The sequence below is a fragment of the Corticium candelabrum genome, chromosome 2 (assembly GCF_963422355.1).
Source record: "Corticium candelabrum chromosome 2, ooCorCand1.1, whole genome shotgun sequence".
Classification (NCBI taxonomy): Eukaryota; Metazoa; Porifera; class Homoscleromorpha; order Homosclerophorida; family Plakinidae; genus Corticium; species Corticium candelabrum.
In genome coordinates, this window is record NC_085086.1 from 341065 (window position 1) to 360323 (window position 19259).

A 19259-nucleotide genomic window follows, 5' to 3' on the forward strand; every position below is an offset into this window, starting at 1 on the left:
TATTATCCCGGATAACAATGTCCAACAACTCTGTGCGCACGAGTTGTATCGTTGTTATTACTGTGTCATTCTATTGTTTGTTTAATTAAATGCTTTACTAATTATAGCTGTGGAAATTTACGCTTTTGTTCTGTTTCAATCGTTATTGCGCTACTGTGTTCAACGCGATATTCAAAATATATTATTTTATTGATTTATTACTAATTTATAAATAAATAATAAATGTTTTAATGTATTATTAATTTATCACTGTTTTATTTATCTATCATTATATATTGATTTGTTTGTCGGTTTGTCTGCTTGGCTGTTGTTTTGTTTGTTGGTTGGTTGTTTGTATATTTTTTGTTTCTTTGTTTCTTTCTTCGTTTGTTTGTTTGTTTGTCTATCTGTATGTTTGTTTAGTTGTTTGTTTGTTTTTTGTTTGGTTGGTTGTTAATTTGTTAGTTTGTCTATCTGTCAGTCAGTTTGTCTGTTTGTTTGTTTGTTTTATCGGTTTTTTGTTTGTTAGTTTGTTGTTTGTTCGTTTATTTATTTCTGAGCTTGTTTTTATGTTTATTTCTTGTGTTTTATTTCATTTTCGTTTCTCTTTTTTGTTTGTTTGTTCATTAGTTAGTTTGTGCTTTTTGTATCTTTGCTTGTTTGTTAGTTTGTACTTTCCTCATGTTTCTTTGTCCAATTGTTTTCGTATTTATTTGTTTTATTGCTTGTTTGTGGTTAATTTATTAATGTGTTTGTTTGTTTTCTGTCCCTTTATGTTTATATATTTGTTTTTTGTTTGATCGATTGGTTTTTTTCTGTTTCTTTGTTTATTTCTTTGTTTTTCGTTTGTTTGTTTGTTTATTTGTTTGCTTGTCTGTTTTTCCATTTTATTTGTTCGTATTTTATGTTTGTTTGTTTGTCTGTTTAACTGTTCGTTTGTTTGTTCATTTGTTTGTTGGTTGGTTTGCCTGTCTGTTTGTTTGTTTGATTTTGGTTTTTTGTTTGTTTTTGGTTGGTTTTGTCGCTTGTTTGAGAGTTTGGTAACTAGTTTGCTTGTTACCTTGCTTGTTTATTTATTTATTTGTTTGTGTGTTTGTTTGATTGTTAGTTTGTTCGCTTGTTTGTTTTTCTGTTTACTTGTTTGTCTGTTTAATTGTTTGTTTGTTCACTTGTTAGTTAATGATGTGTCTGTGAATCGTAACTGTATGTATTATGCCCTAATGTATCAGCTTGAAAGTAATGGTTCTTGTAGTGCAAGTGTTACTGAGATTGGAGAAATGACTGCATCCAATCTTGAGAAACATTGTGATTTCTATAGTCAATTTCTAATTATATAAGTGCATTTATTCCGCCAATTTGCCTTTGTGCATCATCGTGTCTGTCAGTTAGTCAAGTTGTGCGTCTGTCTCTCTTTTATACTTATCCGTCTATCATCCTGTCCATCTCTTTCCCTCAGTTCGCTGTGTGTCTTTGTAATAACAATAAAATTCATTTATACACATAATACTGACAATCAACTCACATCCGAATTTTTGGATTTATTATTAATACATTGATTTATTTTTAATTATTTGATTTAATATTAATATATTAATTTATTATTAATTAATTGATTTGTTATTAATTTATTTATTTATTATAAATTTATTAATTTATATTTATTTATTATTTATTATTAATTGACTCACTTTTTATTAATTAATTATATATAATTAATTTATTAACATATCATTAATTTATTAATTTATCATTAATATATTGATTTATTGATAATTTATTATATTATAATAATTATTTTTTAATTGTTTATGAATTAGTGTTTTAATATTAATTTAATAATTTATTATTAATTTATTATTAATTTATTAATTTATTCTTAATTTGTTAATTTATCATTAATATATTGATTTTTTAATAATTTAATATTTTATAATAACTATTTATTAATTTTTTTATAAATTTATTGTTTTAATATTAATTTATTAATTTATTATTAATTTATTAATTTATTAATTTATTATTAATTTATTGATTTATTATTAATATATTAATTTACTATTAATTTATTATTATATTATTGATATATTGGGTTAGTTATTAATTTATCATTTATAATTAATTTATTATTAATTTATTTATTTTATTTAATTTATAGATTTATTATTAATTGATTTAATAATTATTAACTTACTTATTTACTATTTATTTATTAAATTGCTAATTTATAAATTAATTACACATTTATTAATTTATATTTAATTTATCACAAATTTCTTCCTGTATCATTAAATTATTGATTTTTTGTTTTATTTTGGTTTGTCTTTTCTATCTTTTTTGCTTTGATTGTTTGTCTGATTTTTGTTGCTTTTGTTACATTTTGTTTGCTTTTGTGTTCTTTTTCTTTGTTTGTTTGTTTGTCTGTTTCTATTTGATTGTTTGTCTGTTTTGTCTGTCTGGATTTTTTTGTTTTATTGTTTGTTTTTTTGTTTTTTTGTTTGTTTGTATGTTTGTGGGTTGGTTGGTTGGTATTTGTTTCTTTGTTTCTTTGTTTATTTGTTTATTTGTTTATTTGTTTGTTTGATTGTCTGTTTGTTTGTTTGTTTGTTTTTTGTTTGTTTTTTATTTGTTTAACTTTTGTTTGTTTTTTTGTTTGTTTGTTTGTTTGTTTGTTAGTTTTTGTTTGTCCGTTTGTGTATCTGTTAGTCTGTCTGTTTGTTTATTTGTTGTGTCTCTTAGTATTTTGTTGGTTTGTTCGTTAGTTTGTTTGTTTGTCTATTTTTATTCTTTTAGTTCGTTTATGTTTTTGTGTCTTTGCTTCTCTGTTTGCATGTTTGTGTGTTTCCCTCTTCGTCTGTTTGTTTGTTTCTTTATAGGTATTTTACTCATATAGTTTTCTTTGTTCGCTTCTTTTCTTATTTGCTTGTTTTCTAGCTCGTTTGTTGATTGTCTGCTTGTTTGTTAGTTTGGTTATCTGTTTGTTTGTTGTCTCTTCGTTCGTTTGTTTGTTTCTATGTTAGTTTCATTAATGTTTGTTTTAAGTAATTTGTTAGATTGTTGTATTTTTTGCCTATCTGTCTCTTTGTTAATTGTTTGTTTATTTGATTATTGTGTGCTTGTTTGTTTGTTTGTTTCTGTTTATTTGTTTGCCTATTTGTTTGTTTGTCTGTCTGTTTCTTTTTTGTCTCTTTGTTAGTTTGATAGTTTCTTTGTTTCTTTGTTTGTTTTTATGTCCGTTGTTTGTTTGTTTGTCTGTCTGTCTGCCTTTTGTTTGAAGGTCTGCATGTCTGTTTTTTGTTTGTCTGTTTGTCTGTGTTTTTGGTTTGTTTGTTTGTTAGTTTGTTATCTTATTAGTTTGTTCATTTGTCTCTTTGGTTGGGTGGATGTTAGTTTGTTAGTTTTTGTTACTTATTTCGTTCGTTTACTTTCTGTAAGTTTCTTTGTCTGTTTGTTTGCTGTGTTTCTATTTCTTTGTTTGTCTGTCTATTTGTTTTTTGTGTTCTCGTTAGTTTGTTTGTCTGTTTTTTCCAAATATATTCCTCATTCAACTGTTTCTTTGTTTGCTTGTTTTCTTTTTGGCTTGTTTGCTTACTTATTTGTCCGTATATTTTTGTATGTATGTTTATTCGTTTGTCTGTTTGTCTGTTTTATTTCTTGTTTGTTTGTCGGTCAGTTTGTCTGTTCGTTTGTTTGCTTGTTCGTTTCTTCATTTCTTAGCCTGTTTGTTTATTTGTTTGTTAGTTTGTTTTTTCTTGGTTTTCTTTTATTTTGCTTGTTTTTTTTGCTTGTTTGTTTGCTTGTTTATTTGTTTATTTGTTTATTTGTTATTGTGTTCTTTGTTTAATTTTTGTTTGTTTGTTTATTTGTTAGTTTATTTGTCCGTTTACTTGTCTGTTTATTTTTGGTTTGTTTTGTTTTTTTGTTTATTTTCATTTGTATATTTGTCTGTTTATTTATCTTCTTATTTATTTGTTTACTTGTCTGTTTATTTTTTTGTTCGTTTGCTTGTTTTCTGTTTTGTTCGTTTATTTTCGTTTGTTTATTTCTTTTTTGGCTATTTGTCTGTTTATTTGTTTGTTTGTTGATTTGTCTGTTTGTTTTTTTGTTGGTTTCTGTTGTTTGTTATTTATTTTTGTTTGTTTATTTTTGTTTGTTTATTTTTGTTTGTTTATTTGTTTTTTGTCTGTGTTTTTTCATTTGTTATTTTCTGTTTCCTTTGTTTGTTTGTTGTGTTTTTTGTTTCTTTCTTTGTCTGTTGGTGTGTTGTTAGCAATAAATAATAAAATATCAGTAATTTATTACCTGAGGCATGGTAAGCACCCAGAATAGTAGTAGAGGCCAGTTACGTGAAGTACGACTTGCTAGACGACCTGTGAGACAAACGCGTAGCACGTGACCGAATCAATAATGCAACATACTTATTATAGTTAATATTGAAATGTTAGTAATAGTTAGTAATGGGTTCTTTGAACCCTCCCACTTCAGCTCTCGTCAACTTGTGATTCTCAACTCGATCGTTAGGGTAGTACATAAATGTTGTTGCTCGAGGTTTTGGTACAGTCTCAGTAACAGTATGGTTTCTAAGGTAACAACTCAGTCATTAGTTTACGTCCATTATCGTACTGTACACTGTAACAGTAGACTTGACCTACTCTCACTAAGCGGAGAGACAATTCTGGGAATGACGATCTCGAGGGCTAAGTGGGACTAAAAAATTTAGACTGCGTCGAGACTAATTGTACAGTGTACATAAATCTAGCTGCGCACAGTTTTTTGGTACAGTATGGCTTCTGAAGTAACATACGGGTTGCTAATTTGCAATGGCTTCTTCAGTGAAGTCGAAGTCAGGACTGCGGAAAAGGATCGAAACAAACTGTTTCCATAGAAGCTTTCTTCGGAAAAAAAAGAAAGAGCGGTAACATTTGCCGGGCTAGCAAAAACATAAAGACTTGCAAGATCAATTCAAATTCTCCTTTCAATCTCGAGGAAGTCAGCTCACAGTCAACCCCGGGTCCAGGTGCAGATGGTTTTTGTAGGTCTTCCAGCGAGGTTCGTGACGAAACAGGCAATCAATTTCTCGATAGTGAACTTGGTGATTTGCTTGCAAGACAGCTAGACTGGATTCTACGCTCGCCTGTTTATACCCATATGTCTGCATGAATGTGTACGTCGATCGTAACGAGAACCCGAAGGGACATGCAGCTGTATACCTGTACAGTAGACCGCTCAGAGTGGGGTAGGCGGCTGGTGTTAGCAACATACGTTACGTTAATTTTGGAGTGATCTTGCATAATCATTTACTGGAAATGTGTCACGAAACCCAGCTGACCCTTCGTGTGTTCTCCGGACGCGCAAGAGGGCCTGAGTACGAGGCAAGGGCTTTTGTATACCTCGATTTGGCAAACCTTATTACGCTACTCAGACACCCAACCACATGATCTGCATAACCCTCAGTAACAATCCGTAGTACGTACACTGTACAAGGTAGACGGGAGCAAAGTATTCGTATTCAGAAACACATCAATGTACTTGCAAATTGTAGACTATACAGTAAAACTCATTGCTTTTACACCATTTAGAAGGACGACCTTTTCTATTGTTCTTTTTCTTCAGCATTTTGCAAGACAAAATGTGGCAATAGCTTAATTTAATTAATCGGTGTCCTATGATTTGAATTTTACGGTATCAAGAAGATACTAATATTTCTATTTTACATTCAACTGTATTATTAATTATTTTACTATAGACTCTCCAACTGATGGTCTTGCAGACGTCTGTGTCAATCTTGATAGGACTATCGCTGAAGGGGACATTGACAAACTTTTGAAATGTCACGTTGACTTTGCATGACCTCACCAGAGAAGTCAGAATAAAATCTTAACCAAAGAGTCTAATCTGCATCCATCATTCTATCCCCGAACGTTGAAGCATGAATCAAGGGCAAGTTGCATTTCCAGCCTGCGTGGTTGAAGCAATATCCATGTTTGCACTATAGCACGCATTTAGATGGAGCATTATTTTTGCTGAGCTTGTGATAGTTTGACCCTAGAGCGATTAGTTGGCAAGCTCTGTGTCAATTTGTAAGCAAACCGTTTACATCTTGAGTTAAAGCCTCTAGCTCATAAATTGAAAGATCATGCCCTGCTTGACTATCAAATAACAGCAGTGACTCAAATGAGTGAATTTGTCCTTTGATTTCACCATCCTGCGGAGACAATAAATAAACACTAAGTGAAAGACACACTGACAAACAGACGGAGCAACACCCTGACAGACAGTCGGACAGACAGCTGGACAGACACACTAACAGACCAAAAGCAATGACAGACAAGACGGACAGACACTGACATATATACACACCTACCAACAGACAGACATTTAGGCAAACAGACAAACAGACAGACATAAATTCTACACTATGCTCATCTATTTTGAACTTTTAGTTACTATTTTGATATAGTGATATAACGTTTACTGTATTAGCTTTGATGTTTACAATAAACAATCTACAACAGACAGACAAAAACACAAACAAACCGAGAGACAGAAAAACTACAGACAAACAAAAGGACAAACAAACATACATACATACATACAAATAATAATTTATTTAAAACCAACCAATAAATATAAAACAAATTTCTATAAAATGTTTGTATTTCTCCACTTTCTATTAAATTAAATAAAATTATAATAATATTCAATATTAATACATTTATTAGTAGTACATAACATCTCATACATCACATCAACACATACAACAACAAATACAAACACTCACCTCAGCCTTCAGATTACCATCAGCATTAGCTGATAATAACATAACAATTAGTGAATCATAACCATGAAATGCTGCCCACATTAAAGCAGTCACACCCTGTAATAACAATAATTGTGTTTTATTATTTGTATTTAATGTAATATCCGTCCTATCACAAATCCCATTACATCCTTGAAATATCATTCCATTCATCCATCCATCCATCCATCCATCCATCCATCCATTCACTCTCAACACTTACACTAGGAGTTGCTTTGTTAACATTTGCTCCTTTCTGTAAGAAAAATTGTGCAATGGAAATGTAGCCATTATAACAAGCTGTCACAAGTACAGGACATCCCTACAATAGAGTGAGTTGCTATCAACAAACAATAAAACGAGTCACTCAGTCAATAACATACATCACTACCACACGCATCAGGTGAGGCTCCTGCATTCAAAAGAGCTTCCACCTCACCGACTTCGTTGTTCTCTACAGCCGTCTCTAACCTCCAATCCATGTGTGGTTTTCTCACTCATCCTAACATCACATCAACACATCAATCACAACAAATCTTTACAATTTCACTCACAAACGAGTTATCACTCAACACGACACTCTCACACAAAAAAACTTAGACTTCATCACCATAACTATTACATTACTACTCAATTCAACTTACTAACAAATGCTCTAGGGCACGCGATTACAGATTGCAACTCGGATCGAGATCTGGGCCCCAAATTCGAACGAGTGATTGTACGCACGCGCCAACATAATTTCTATAAGCACCTGAGTCATGTGTGTCTCGTGCACTATTTTGAACTGATATAGATTTCATCGTGATGTCAACTTCTGTCTGCTTTGTGTAACAACTTACTTGTTTATTATAAATTTGGCAGACGCCAACTAGATTACCTTTTCAATAGCTAGTGGAGTAAATATATATAATAGTTGGTAAATTTTTAATTTTTAATAACGAAAAATAAAATAAAAAATTAGAGATCTACATTGATACAATTGGAAATTAATTAATTAATTAATGTGGTGCTAAATTATCCAAGCTGAAAGAGACACCACGGATACTAAACCAGTCACGTGACTCACGTGATTAAGTATATATCACATCATTGTACATGTAACGCATTCCCAACAAAGTTTTGTATCAATATTACTAAAGTCCCACTAGCTTGTCCGGAAATACTGTGAATCATAACCAATTTAGAGTATTCTATATCATTGTTTACTATTTACATTCTACTCTATATTTCATAATACAAAACATCTCTTAAACAAATAAAAGTATCTAGAATTTAATATTTAGTCTTCCCACTATGAGACGGTTGTTCTCATCTCTATGTCGTAACAAATATCACGTGACCTGTAAAGTAAACATTACGTGACCACAATGACAGGAGAGGAAGACCATTTGATGTGTCACTATTATTCCTACTGATAGACGGAGAACATAAAAAGCTACAACAAACACAGCAAAATCTCAATATAGAATAACTAAGATAATTAAAATCTCTAAATAATACTCAGTTAATCATTAGGGTAAATAGTCTTTCTTGATAATCAGTGTCATGTCATCTATTCATTAATTAAGATAAACACAAACCTTTAAATTAAGAGAGCAAGTCAGTGCCATAGTATCATGCAGATTGTCTGTCTGCTTGCGTCAGGTGTGTGTGTGTGTGTGTGTGTGTGTGTGTGTGTGTGTGTGTGTGTGTGTGTGTGTGTGTGTGTGTGTGTGTGTGTGTGTGTGTGTGTGTGTGTGTGTGTGTGTGTGTTTCTAAATGATCACTAAATGCCACATCACTCAATTGCAGTTGATCCCTCTACATACAGTACTTGTATACATTATTTGTTGCATGTTTGGGGGCTTATTCCGCCGTTGCTAGGATTCTTTCTCTCGTTATATTACACACCAACCATAGCAACCCAACCACATGTTGTATATTCACCAGTCAATAAACGTATATTGACCGGTCAATATCTGTATATTGCTTACTGACATAAAACACAACTAACTTAAAACGAAAAAAATAGCAAAAGCAAAAACCAACTAGCAATCAATACATGGGCATACCTATTTTAGATTACAATCTTATTCTTTACCAATAATAACGTTCACAGTACTACAGTTTGTAAAGACTCAGTTAGAAATGACAAATGGATTCTCTCTTTCCGTTTCATACGGCTGTACAAATCTGGACTACTTCGTGTCTCTCCCGACTCCTTGACTTTTGCGTCAGTGTAATCTGTGTGTGCATGGCCATTATGCGAAACTTTTCACTCTGCAATATTTGCTGCAGTTCAGATGACTCTTTGTATTGTCTCAGTGCTTGCAGGATTTTGTTGCGGTTCTGCCTTGAATGACATGATCAGGGACTCCCGCTTGAAACGTCCTTGTCGCACTAGTAGCTCAAAGAGCGTGGTTGGTTTAAACTGGAAGACCATGCAGCTTCAATTGTCATCACTTTCATCATTGTAGCCAAATTGTAATGACCGATTACTTGCTTTGAATACCAAGGACTAAATGAAGGTGTAGATAACAAAAGTTTATAATAGAAGGCTTCTCGAGAAAATCCTGCTGGCAACTTACTAAGATAGAGATCCAAAACTTGTAGGTGGCAACGATCACCAGCTTCTTCATTAGCGTATCTGATAAACCACAAACCACAAAATGCTATTACCTTACAGAGTTACGTTGGAGCTTGACTCTAGTTTACCTTGGGCGCGTTTCCACTAGAGCCTAAACCGGTTTAGCAAGTGGTTTAAGCTAAACTGGTGAGTTAACCTGTTTCCACCTGCACTAAACCAGATATATTTTAAACCCAAATTGCTTTCTTAATCAAACCTACTTCAAAGTAGGTCTAGCAAAGTGGTTTAGGTTTAACTGTCACATGACAGTACCGCGCTTGTTTATATGGTTTCTGACAATGCTGTTTTGGATAATATTGACTATTTTACTGGAATAGGATTGCCCTAGAAGATGTAAGGGTCGCTAACTTGGGGAAAGAAATCAGCAACTACGGAGAGATAGAAGACGGTGTCCTTGGCCATCGTCATGCAAACTCCTACTAGCAGATGTTGAATCGGTGACAACCAACAGTTGCTCTGATTTGGTGACAGAGCAGCCCAATACTTCAAAATAAGGCGTTCATACACAGTTTGTTTTGTACATCCCGGATGTGAAGGTTCCTAGTGGAAACAGTCGTTTTTAAATGCGTTTATGTTAAACTAGTTTAAGGTGCAGCTAGTGAAAATACGGCTCTTGTGACTTTTTTGTTTGGGTGCCGTAAATCACTTAGTCCACCACTATGATTTTTGGATCGTGGTGCTCAACGTAAATGCAACAGACTTTTGACAATCCGTCAGTGGTTTGGCTGCATCTAGTTGTGAATCCTTCGTTGAGAGAACGTCTGTCTGTCGGTACTTGCTCTTCTTGTGGATCATCCTTGCTTCGATTACTTCTCCATGTTTCAAATGTTCGCATCAGCCAACTGTTGCAGGCAGTCGTGTCCTTGCAAATCGTACAATTGCTTTACTCCTGTACTTTGTCCTTGCTCGTCTTTTCAGCAAATCAGTCAAGCTGGCTAGTACTAGTGGCATGCATTTTGAAACCAATGCGTTTCATCTTTGTTGCAGGCTGAAATTTGTCGTTCTGGTCATTAGTATTGTCTTCTTTTTGATTCGACATTACGCTGGCACAACACGTGGATAATGAACTGTACTAATACTTTTGAGCACGTGATCTTATGGGGCTGACTTGCACGTCAACAACACTTCACAGCTGTCAAAATGTGGTTGTTTGACATAAAACTTTAGCAGTCATAGCAATACACAACCACTCTAATTTAACTTGAATAATCTATGAACTCTAATTACAGTAGGATGTTAAAAATGCAACAAATAAGTTAATGCATGGTAGGGTCGACGATATCCAGTTTATTGAAATTGGTCTTTTTGGGTCTTTCTCCTCGATAATTAGCTTTGGCGAATTAACTTATACGAATTTACTACCAATTACAAAGGAGATTTTATGTATTAAATGTACTAATTTATGGACATTTCCTATATTTGCTATTATAGCGTGTATATAGTCCCTGATACCGTCTAGCTATCAGTAACGACCGTGTAGATAGTATAAGTTGTTTTGAAATTCTAGAGACAGACAAATTAATTAATTAACAGTTTGACGAAAACTAACACTAAAAATGAGGAAAACAAGAATTTCAATTGCGATCTCAGCAGCAAAAACGTCACTAGCAAACAAATAAAACTCAAACTACAAAAGTTAGCAACAAAGAAGCAACGAGAAAGTGATACACATGCATCACTGCAAAATGTGTCTGTCTTTCGTTTTCAGTTCTCTCTGATTACTGCGCTTTTGCATTGAGATGGAGGTATAAAGACATTGGCATCAAATCCACCCACGACATTGTAGAAAGTGCTCGTGATGGATGTGCTTATTTCTCCTTTTGATATCACCTCATAGACAGGAATGCAATCGCCGACTGTAAATGTGCCAATCCAGGTTTCTCCTAAAATAAAGAAATATATATATGTATATATCCGAACCCGCCACGAAATTATCAGCACCGTGTGTGTGTGTGTGTGTGTGTGTGTGTGTGTGTGTGCGAGCGCGCGCGCGCGTGTGTGTGTGTGTACGCGTGTGTGTGTGTGTTTCTGTGTGTGTTTCTGTGTGTGAGTGTGTGTGTGTGTGTGTGTGTGTGTGTGTGTGTGTGTGTGTGTGTGTGTGTGTTGTGTCTGTGTGTCCGTCTGTCTGTCTGTCTGTCCGTCTGTCTGTCCATCTGTCCGTCTGTCCGTCTGTCTGTCCGCCTGTCTGTGTGTGCGCACGCGCACTAGCTAGAACACGTTTACGTTTGCCTCCCCAAATGAGTCCAAGTAGATTCTTACTAATTGGAATAGGTGCCACCACGCGGTCCGACCACACTTGAACCCTCAGACTTTGACCGAGAGTATATTCGCCTTCAAAAGTCGCATTGTCGGGAATCTCGTATGGCTGCCACGGAAAGAACGGTTTGCGTGCCTACAAAACAAATTATTGAGTAATTAATTAATTTAGAAATGCTATAATTTCTTTTGTAAGAGTAACTTATTGTTGTGCTATTTGTAAGTAATGTGCCTTGTAGTAACAAGACTTTATATTTGAATATGCGAAGAGCTTATGCTCAACGAGCTGTTACAAATCTACAACCTCCTACCATATTTACTTTTACCTTCTGTGTACGTATCAGACACTGCAACCTATTACAGTTAACTAACGTATATACACACGCTGTACGGACAGATGACCAGCATGGCACATCGGCAAGAACGTGTCTATACACATGGACAATACAGCATACCTTTATGTACGTACGTACATGCATGCCTCTGTGTGTGTGTGTGTGTGTGTGTGTGTGTGTGTGTGTGTGTGTGTGTGTGTGTGTGTGTGTGTGTGTTTGTGTGTGTTTGTGTATGCGTGTGTGTGGGTGTGTGGGTGTTGGTGTATGTGTTTGTTTGTTTGTTTGTGTATGCGTGTGTGTGTTTGTGTATGCGTGTGTGTGGGTGTGTGGGTGTTGGTGTATGTGTTTGTTTGTTTGTTTGTGTATGCGTGTGTGTGTGTTTGTGTGTGTTTGTGTGTTTGTTTGTTTATTTATGCGTGTGTGTGTGTTTGTTTGTGTGTGTGTGTGTGTGTGTGTGTGTGTGTGTGTGTGTGTTTGTGTGTGTGTGTGTGTGTGTGTGTGTGTGTGTGTGTGTGTGTGTTTGTGTGTGAGTGTGTGTGTGTGTGTGTGTGTGTGTGTGTCTGTGTGTCTGTCTGTCTGTCTGTCTGTCTGTCTGTCTGTCTGTCTGTATTGACTGCAATGTTGTAGGCCAAGTCCATTAATGTGTTATAATTTGCTTAGTTATGAAGGACTGGTAGATATTTGAAAGTTTCCTGTACATACGTAGAGTTTTGATGATAATAAACGAATCTGTCTGTCTGTCTGTCTGTCTGTGTCGAACAAACCTACTGAACTTTCATAAGCAGTCTAGCAGACATGATAATATGTTTAACTTTCAAATTTTGATACAAATACTAAACTATGGAAACAAGCGCTAACACACATGTCCATCTGCGTTTCTTAAAGTTAATTAATTTGCAAATTCTATATATTTCTTACTTCACAATATCCAGTCGCCAAGTCGATTTCGTAGAAGATATCTTCGTTATATAACATCAGCAACTCATGAAACCTGTAAAGTGCAATTAATGTAAAAAGTAAATTATTTTATTAATTAATAAAAGCGTGAAGTGTAACGTAGATGTCGATCCATACTACGTGATTGGGAAGAATACTTTTCTATATATATATATATATATATATATATATATATATATATATATATATATATATATATATATATATATATATATATATATATATGGTAACATCACATGTCATGTCGCTCGTGACTTGGTCCAGTGTACTACAGCATGCACATGCATGCACTTCATGCATACTCACAACAAAGCACGTGATCTCGAGCTGCAAACAAACAAGACTGTTGCAGAGTAGAATATAGAGATTACACGTAGACTATAGCTAGATCAAAGTAACTAGACATGAAGCTCATTGTTAGTCTAACAATTTCATTGCTCTACTAGATTTGCTCTACTAATTAATTAATTAGGGTTACGATTCTTACGATCTTCCGGGCGTATTTGCGTCAATCTCATCGACAATACGCTTGCGTCTGTTCGCGAAGTCGTAAGTGATATTGAAGCGGTTGTGCACTCCCTTGCCGTGATCGTAAGATGAAGCCCGTCCATGCCACGCCTGAGGAGTCGCACACGGTTTGGGAAATTGAGCGTTTACCGCCAAGAGAGAGACGACGAAAGCAACGAGCGTCAACTTCATGGCTCTATTGACCGTGTTATGAACCAAATTAGATGCTGGCGGGTCGTCTTACCAAGATGCTAGATAAGCTAATCACATGATTTACAGTTTCACGTGTTCCGCCTCTTGTCTACAATCTAAATTGCGCATAACATTAGAATTGTAAAGAAGCTATTAATGTACATACATTAGGGAATTTATAAAATCAAAATGGACAGAAGTCCATTATGTATTATGTTAGCAACGTCTATACACATACGGGTAATTATAAAATGTAAAAATATTGCATGAAAAATCAACTGTCACTGAGCTTGGTTAGTCCTAGATATGTTCACATTGACAAGAACTAAACAATAAAGCTCAAGAAAACCAAGCAGGCACAAAGTCTATAAGCAACATGCAGGTAGACCAGTAAATATGCTATGGCCTAAGAAGTTTGTACGTACGAGTCAAACTCCCATTTCTGCTTGTTGGCATTCTGGAAGTGGAACGAAAATGTCGAAGTTTGCAATGCCTCCAAAGAAATTGTAGAACGTAGTCGTATTTGATTGGCTTATGTTACCGTTTGTGATAACCTCGTGCACACGAATGCAACCGTTCATCGTAAACTGGCCATTCCACGTCTCATCTGTCAATTAGAAAAATATATTACAATACTTGTTACGTTATTAAAATATTTATTTTTCAAACTTCAGTTTTGAAGTAATTTATTAAAACCGTAAAATTAAATTTTATCACGTGGATACTTTGCACTCACGTCTAATTCCTGGTATTGCGTCAGACCATTCTGTTACAAGAAGATTGCCTCCAAGAGTAAACTCTCCTATAAAGTGAGCGTTCTCTGGAATCTCATATGGTCGCCAAGGAAACGCAGTTCCTAGAAAACCAAATTATATACAATTATATTACGAGTGTTAGCAAAGGCAATCTGTGTTTGAAATTTTCCATTATTGTCGGATTACCTTGCATCCTCGAGTAATCAAGTTCGGTCGTAAAAGGCTGGAGGAGTAGCATTGTAGAGCGTAAAAAGCTAGTGATACCTGTAAACACAAAGTGATCCTATTTATGCTCACCCTATGGGAACAAATTGGCCAATTACAACTTATATCTGATAACATAAATTTTTAAATTAGAGCAACCGTCTGAGACATGCACAACTGTTAGTCTGAAGTAATAGGTAACTATTATACACTTGTATACAAACGTTTATATTAGTACACTGTCTATGCTTCAACTGATTTGAGTAATGATATCCATACTCTGGTGGCTGTAAATGCAAAACAAAATGGAAGATAGACTTTAATAGGTCAACAACTTTGATGAAGGAGAGAGTATGCGTACTTATGTTAAATTTCAACAGCTAGAGTATTAAATGCTAACAAAATATGGGCGTTTATACTGTAGGAGCCGTAGATTATGGCAGCCATTGCTCTAATTTGCTTCTCTCACTGAATCACATCCCAGCTAGTGCACTAGAACGTAATTATGTTGCACATGATTGTAATATTGGCTCCCAGATTTCAAAGACTACCTACTACGCCTCTAGAAAGTAAAAGAAACCTCAAAGTTTGATGGACAATCAAGATGCATCTATACACATATGCATGAAGACTAGACATTAGACACGTGTGCGTCGATTGTATGTAGCAGGAACCACGCAAAGTTTGTAGAATTGTGTAAAACGGTTAGTCGTCACTATGATTGCAGCAGTACCCTACAGAATCTCTAGCCAACACCATTGGCTAGACACTAGGGTTGAAGCAGAGTCACAGTATATTGTGTTTCCATGCATGCATGCTTAGCCTCTATACAGCTGGCGTGTGCTTGCTCAACAATTGAGATTTTAGAGCTCGAATAGATCGCAAACATTTTAATTGTTAGTGTATTGAGACGTTCATAGTTGACTAGAAGACGCTTGAAGTCGTTCACAAACCACACAAATGCGTGACTTGATAAACAATATGAGGCGTGTCTTGGCTCAATGCATATTTCGTTTCTACTTGTTAGTCTATTAGATCACTTACGTTCTTTCTGGTGTTCCAATTCGGATTTCTTCAATAACACTCTTTCGTCTGTTTTCTAGGCCGTAACTGATGCGCCAAAAGTTGTGAATTCCTTGGCCGTGATCGTACGATGAGGCATTTGCCTCCCAAGCAGGAGGCGTCTGACATGGACGCAGGGTTTGGCATATAAGAGCAAAGCAGATTCAGAGACACAAAATCACAGCCTTTGACATGACTTGCTGTCGTTAAATAGAGTAGCAATCCAATGCAAATGATGCAACACCATGTGTCGATTACAGCAGTCCCGGATTATCCAGGCTAAACGGCAGATAGTAATCCTAATTAATTAATTATTGGGTCCAATTTAAATGCTGTGTATGCATGTAAATGTCAGGATAGGTAAAAAAAATTTAGAAAATATTTTAATTAATACGGTGTAGTTACAGTATATAAAGTAAGTTTAGTAGTTTGATAACAGAGAACGTATAAAAATGAAAAAATTTTCTAATTTAGTAAAGTCATGTCTCTAATTCATCAGGCACAATCATGGCTTTTCTATTTGTTTATTGACAAATATTGTTTGTCAAAAATAGAAGTTATTAGTTAATTAATTAAGCATAATGTGATTACGATGTATTACTATACACCATAGAATATAATAAAATAAACTCATATTACCACAAATACGCGTAAGATTTAAATAGTAAAAGCTAAAAACAAGGAATGATAAACCCCCGGCTGCTAGCTTACTAGCGTAGTACTGTAGGTGTACAAGAACGCAAATACGTCAAATACAATGTCACGTGGACGCCACTATAGACACATGACAAGACATGTCTAGTCTACTGCTGTGTTGGGTTGTATGCGCGTATCTCTAGTCATCCGTTGCAACACATAGATAATTAGCGGCACCCGCATTTGTAAACAATGAGGGCGTAAGCAGTGGGCGTAGCAGGTTGTCGAGCCGGTCGCTCGTCTACGCCGGCGTACTACACTGTACTGCACAGCTACCCTAGCGCTTTCGCGTCTTGGGTAATGAAAGCACTAGAGTGCGAATCTCTCGCTGTTACGCAGCACTTGCTGCACACGTAACGTGCACTGGTACTTATTCTCATTAGCATATAGATGAGACCGTGAGAAGAGGGCTGCACACATTCACTTGCACGTGAGTTTGCCGACCCTCGAAAGAACACAAACATCATCACATCGACTGGCACGCTAGCACCAGCATGCATTCCAATTGTTGAGAGGACGTTTCAGTGGTGCAATGTAACTCTAGCGCATGCGGGCTAGGATTAATTAATTAATCAATAAGATTTTCTAACATGTAGTTGCACTTCGAACCAAAATGTTTGCAAAAGTAAGAGGTATGCTAACAACGCTTAGATTAAACACATGATTCGCATATATTCTTGCATCCAAAATCAACTGCCACTGCAGCTTGCTTACATAGACGTCAAACTGACAAGTTCACGTTGATCATGACAAGAACTAGACAATGCAGCACAAAGAAAACAAGCGAATACAAAATCTAGGCCAATGATACGCAAAGTTTGAAAAAGAGAAAACAGCTCTAACGGGTCTAGACGAGTCAAACTTCCATCTCTGCTTCTTCGCATTCGCTTGGTGGAATGAAAACGTTGTAGTTTGCAATGCCTCCAATGATATCGTAGAAGGTAGTCGTAACCGATTGGCTTATGTTACCATTGGCGATAACCTCGTGCACAGGAATACAACCGTCCACAGTAAACTGGCCAAGCCATGTCTCAGCTGTAAATTCAAAACACAATGTCAGTTTGGTCTCACTTTTAAATTATACGATCTTTTCAAACTTTATTTTCGAAGTACTTTGTTACTTAATTTGTAATAAATTTTATCACGTGGCTGGTTTGCACTCACGTCGAATGCCTGGTACTGCATCAGACCATTCTGTTACAAGAAGCTTGCCTCCGAGTGTAAACTCTCCTATAAAGTGGGCGTTCTCTGGAATCTCATATGGTAGCCAAGGAAAAAATGGAGAAAATTTCTAATGAAAAATATAAATTTAATTAAACATAACCAGAACATGCCCAAATAATAGTGTAAAGAACAAGCAAAATATATTTGATATAAATGCTAGCAGACAGACTGTGTTTGAAATATCCATTAATTTGTGGTACTACCCTGCATTCTCGAGTAATCAAGTTGATGTCATAGAAGACTGGAGGATCAGTATTGTAGAGCATAATAAGATCGTGATATCTGTAAAAGCAAAGTGCTCTTATTAGTTAATGATTTTATGCAAACTAATAAACTACAACAAAATATTTCTGTATTTTTTACTAATATTTTAAATGAAACAAACGTCTAAACGATTGTTAGTCATAAGTAGTGACTATCAACTGTATACTTCAATTGTTTTAAATTATTCTGTTGACTGTAATTGCAAAGCAAGATAGAAGCTAGACTGGTAATTCAGTAGTATCAACAGTTACTTTGATGGTAAGAAATAGTGCATACCTAAACTATTCAATAGCAATAAAACAAAAGCATTGCTGCGCTATTAGCACAATAACAGCAATAAGAAAACCCTTTGCAACTATAGGCATGCATGCAGACTAGACCTCAAGTACTATCTAGGTAATGCAAATTTTGCTAATTGTGTCAAACGATTACGCATCACTGCGTCCGTAACAGCACTTTGTATAGAACCTCTAGCGATATCTCTACGATAGCTACAACAATGACTATCGGTCAAGATTAGCTTAGATTGCGTGTATTGCATGTTGTTTCCCTGCTAAGTGTTGCATGCAATTCTAGACCACGAATATGTTAACTGCGAATGGATTGAGACTTCCGTTGTTGTTGACAGGAGGCGAGACTCCCCCACCAATTAAAGGCGTGACTTGGTAACTGATACATGAGGCGTGACTCCTACCAATTGGAGGCGTGACTTGGTAACAGGTAAGTCCATGAGGCGTGACTTTGGTCGATCCGTCCATGTATATTTCGTACGTATTGAGACAAGTTTGACGCTGTTAAATAACTTACGTTCTTTCTGGTGTTCCAACTCGAATTTCGTCGACGATTCTCTTTCGTCTGTTTGCTTGATCGTAGCTGATGCGCCAAAAGTTGTGTATTCCTTTACCATGATCGTACGATGAAGCATTGCCTTCCCAAGCAGGAGGAGTCTGACATGGACGGGGCACTTGGCATATGACAGTCGCCAAAAAGCAGATGCAGAGACACAAAATCACGACCTTCGACATGACTGGTAATGTTGAGTCGCAACCCTATGCAAATGACTCTAACTTGATTAGGATTAAATACAGCAGTCCCGGATTATTTAGACTAAATACAGCAGTCCCGGATTATTGAGACTAAAAGGCAGTAATCTTGGTTGGTCCAACTGAACCAATATTTAATAGTTTGGGTGAAGTGGAAATGTTTAGAAAATATCGTAACTCGGTGTAGCTCAGCATCTCTAAACAATATGTTTAATTAATTAATTAATTAAAACTGCATAAAGCAAGTCCTCAATCTGTGTGTGTGTGTGTGTGTGTGTGTGTGTGTGTGTGTGTGTGTGTGTGTGTGTGTGTGTGTGTGTGTGTGTGTGTGTGTGTGTGTCAATGCAAAATGACAACACC

General features: G+C 35.5%; 4 protein-coding genes across 4 annotated transcripts; all 4 read right to left on the bottom strand.

The window, feature by feature from the left end:
• Positions 1-5513: 5513 nt before the first annotated feature.
• LOC134176590 (ankyrin repeat, SAM and basic leucine zipper domain-containing protein 1-like) lies at positions 5514-7299 on the bottom strand. Its single transcript, XM_062643255.1, has 4 exons — positions 7159-7299; positions 6999-7097; positions 6758-6853; positions 5514-6181 (listed from the first exon to the last, which is right to left on the bottom strand). Exons 1-4 carry the CDS (start codon positions 7255-7257, stop codon positions 6050-6052), a joined length of 426 nt encoding a protein of 141 aa, XP_062499239.1. The 5' UTR covers positions 7258-7299; the 3' UTR covers positions 5514-6049.
• A 3623-nt stretch (positions 7300-10922) lies between these two features.
• On the bottom strand, positions 10923-13712 carry LOC134198433 (mammalian ependymin-related protein 1-like). The gene is made up of 4 exons (XM_062667839.1): positions 13440-13712; positions 12914-12986; positions 11664-11796; positions 10923-11287 (listed from the first exon to the last, which is right to left on the bottom strand). The coding sequence occupies exons 1-4, from the start codon at positions 13649-13651 to the stop codon at positions 11109-11111; spliced, it is 597 nt and encodes a 198-aa protein (XP_062523823.1). The 5' UTR covers positions 13652-13712; the 3' UTR covers positions 10923-11108.
• A 92-nt stretch (positions 13713-13804) lies between these two features.
• On the bottom strand, positions 13805-15873 carry LOC134176241 (mammalian ependymin-related protein 1-like). The gene is made up of 4 exons (XM_062642920.1): positions 15655-15873; positions 14593-14670; positions 14388-14507; positions 13805-14258 (listed from the first exon to the last, which is right to left on the bottom strand). The coding sequence occupies exons 2-4, from the start codon at positions 14642-14644 to the stop codon at positions 14080-14082; spliced, it is 351 nt and encodes a 116-aa protein (XP_062498904.1). The 5' UTR covers positions 14645-14670; positions 15655-15873; the 3' UTR covers positions 13805-14079.
• Positions 15874-17021: 1148 nt separating this feature from the next.
• LOC134198337 (mammalian ependymin-related protein 1-like) lies at positions 17022-18925 on the bottom strand. The gene is made up of 4 exons (XM_062667709.1): positions 18664-18925; positions 17796-17874; positions 17533-17659; positions 17022-17403 (listed from the first exon to the last, which is right to left on the bottom strand). Exons 1-4 carry the CDS (start codon positions 18879-18881, stop codon positions 17225-17227), a joined length of 603 nt encoding a protein of 200 aa, XP_062523693.1. The 5' UTR covers positions 18882-18925; the 3' UTR covers positions 17022-17224.
• Between the last annotated feature and the right edge of the window lie 334 nt (positions 18926-19259).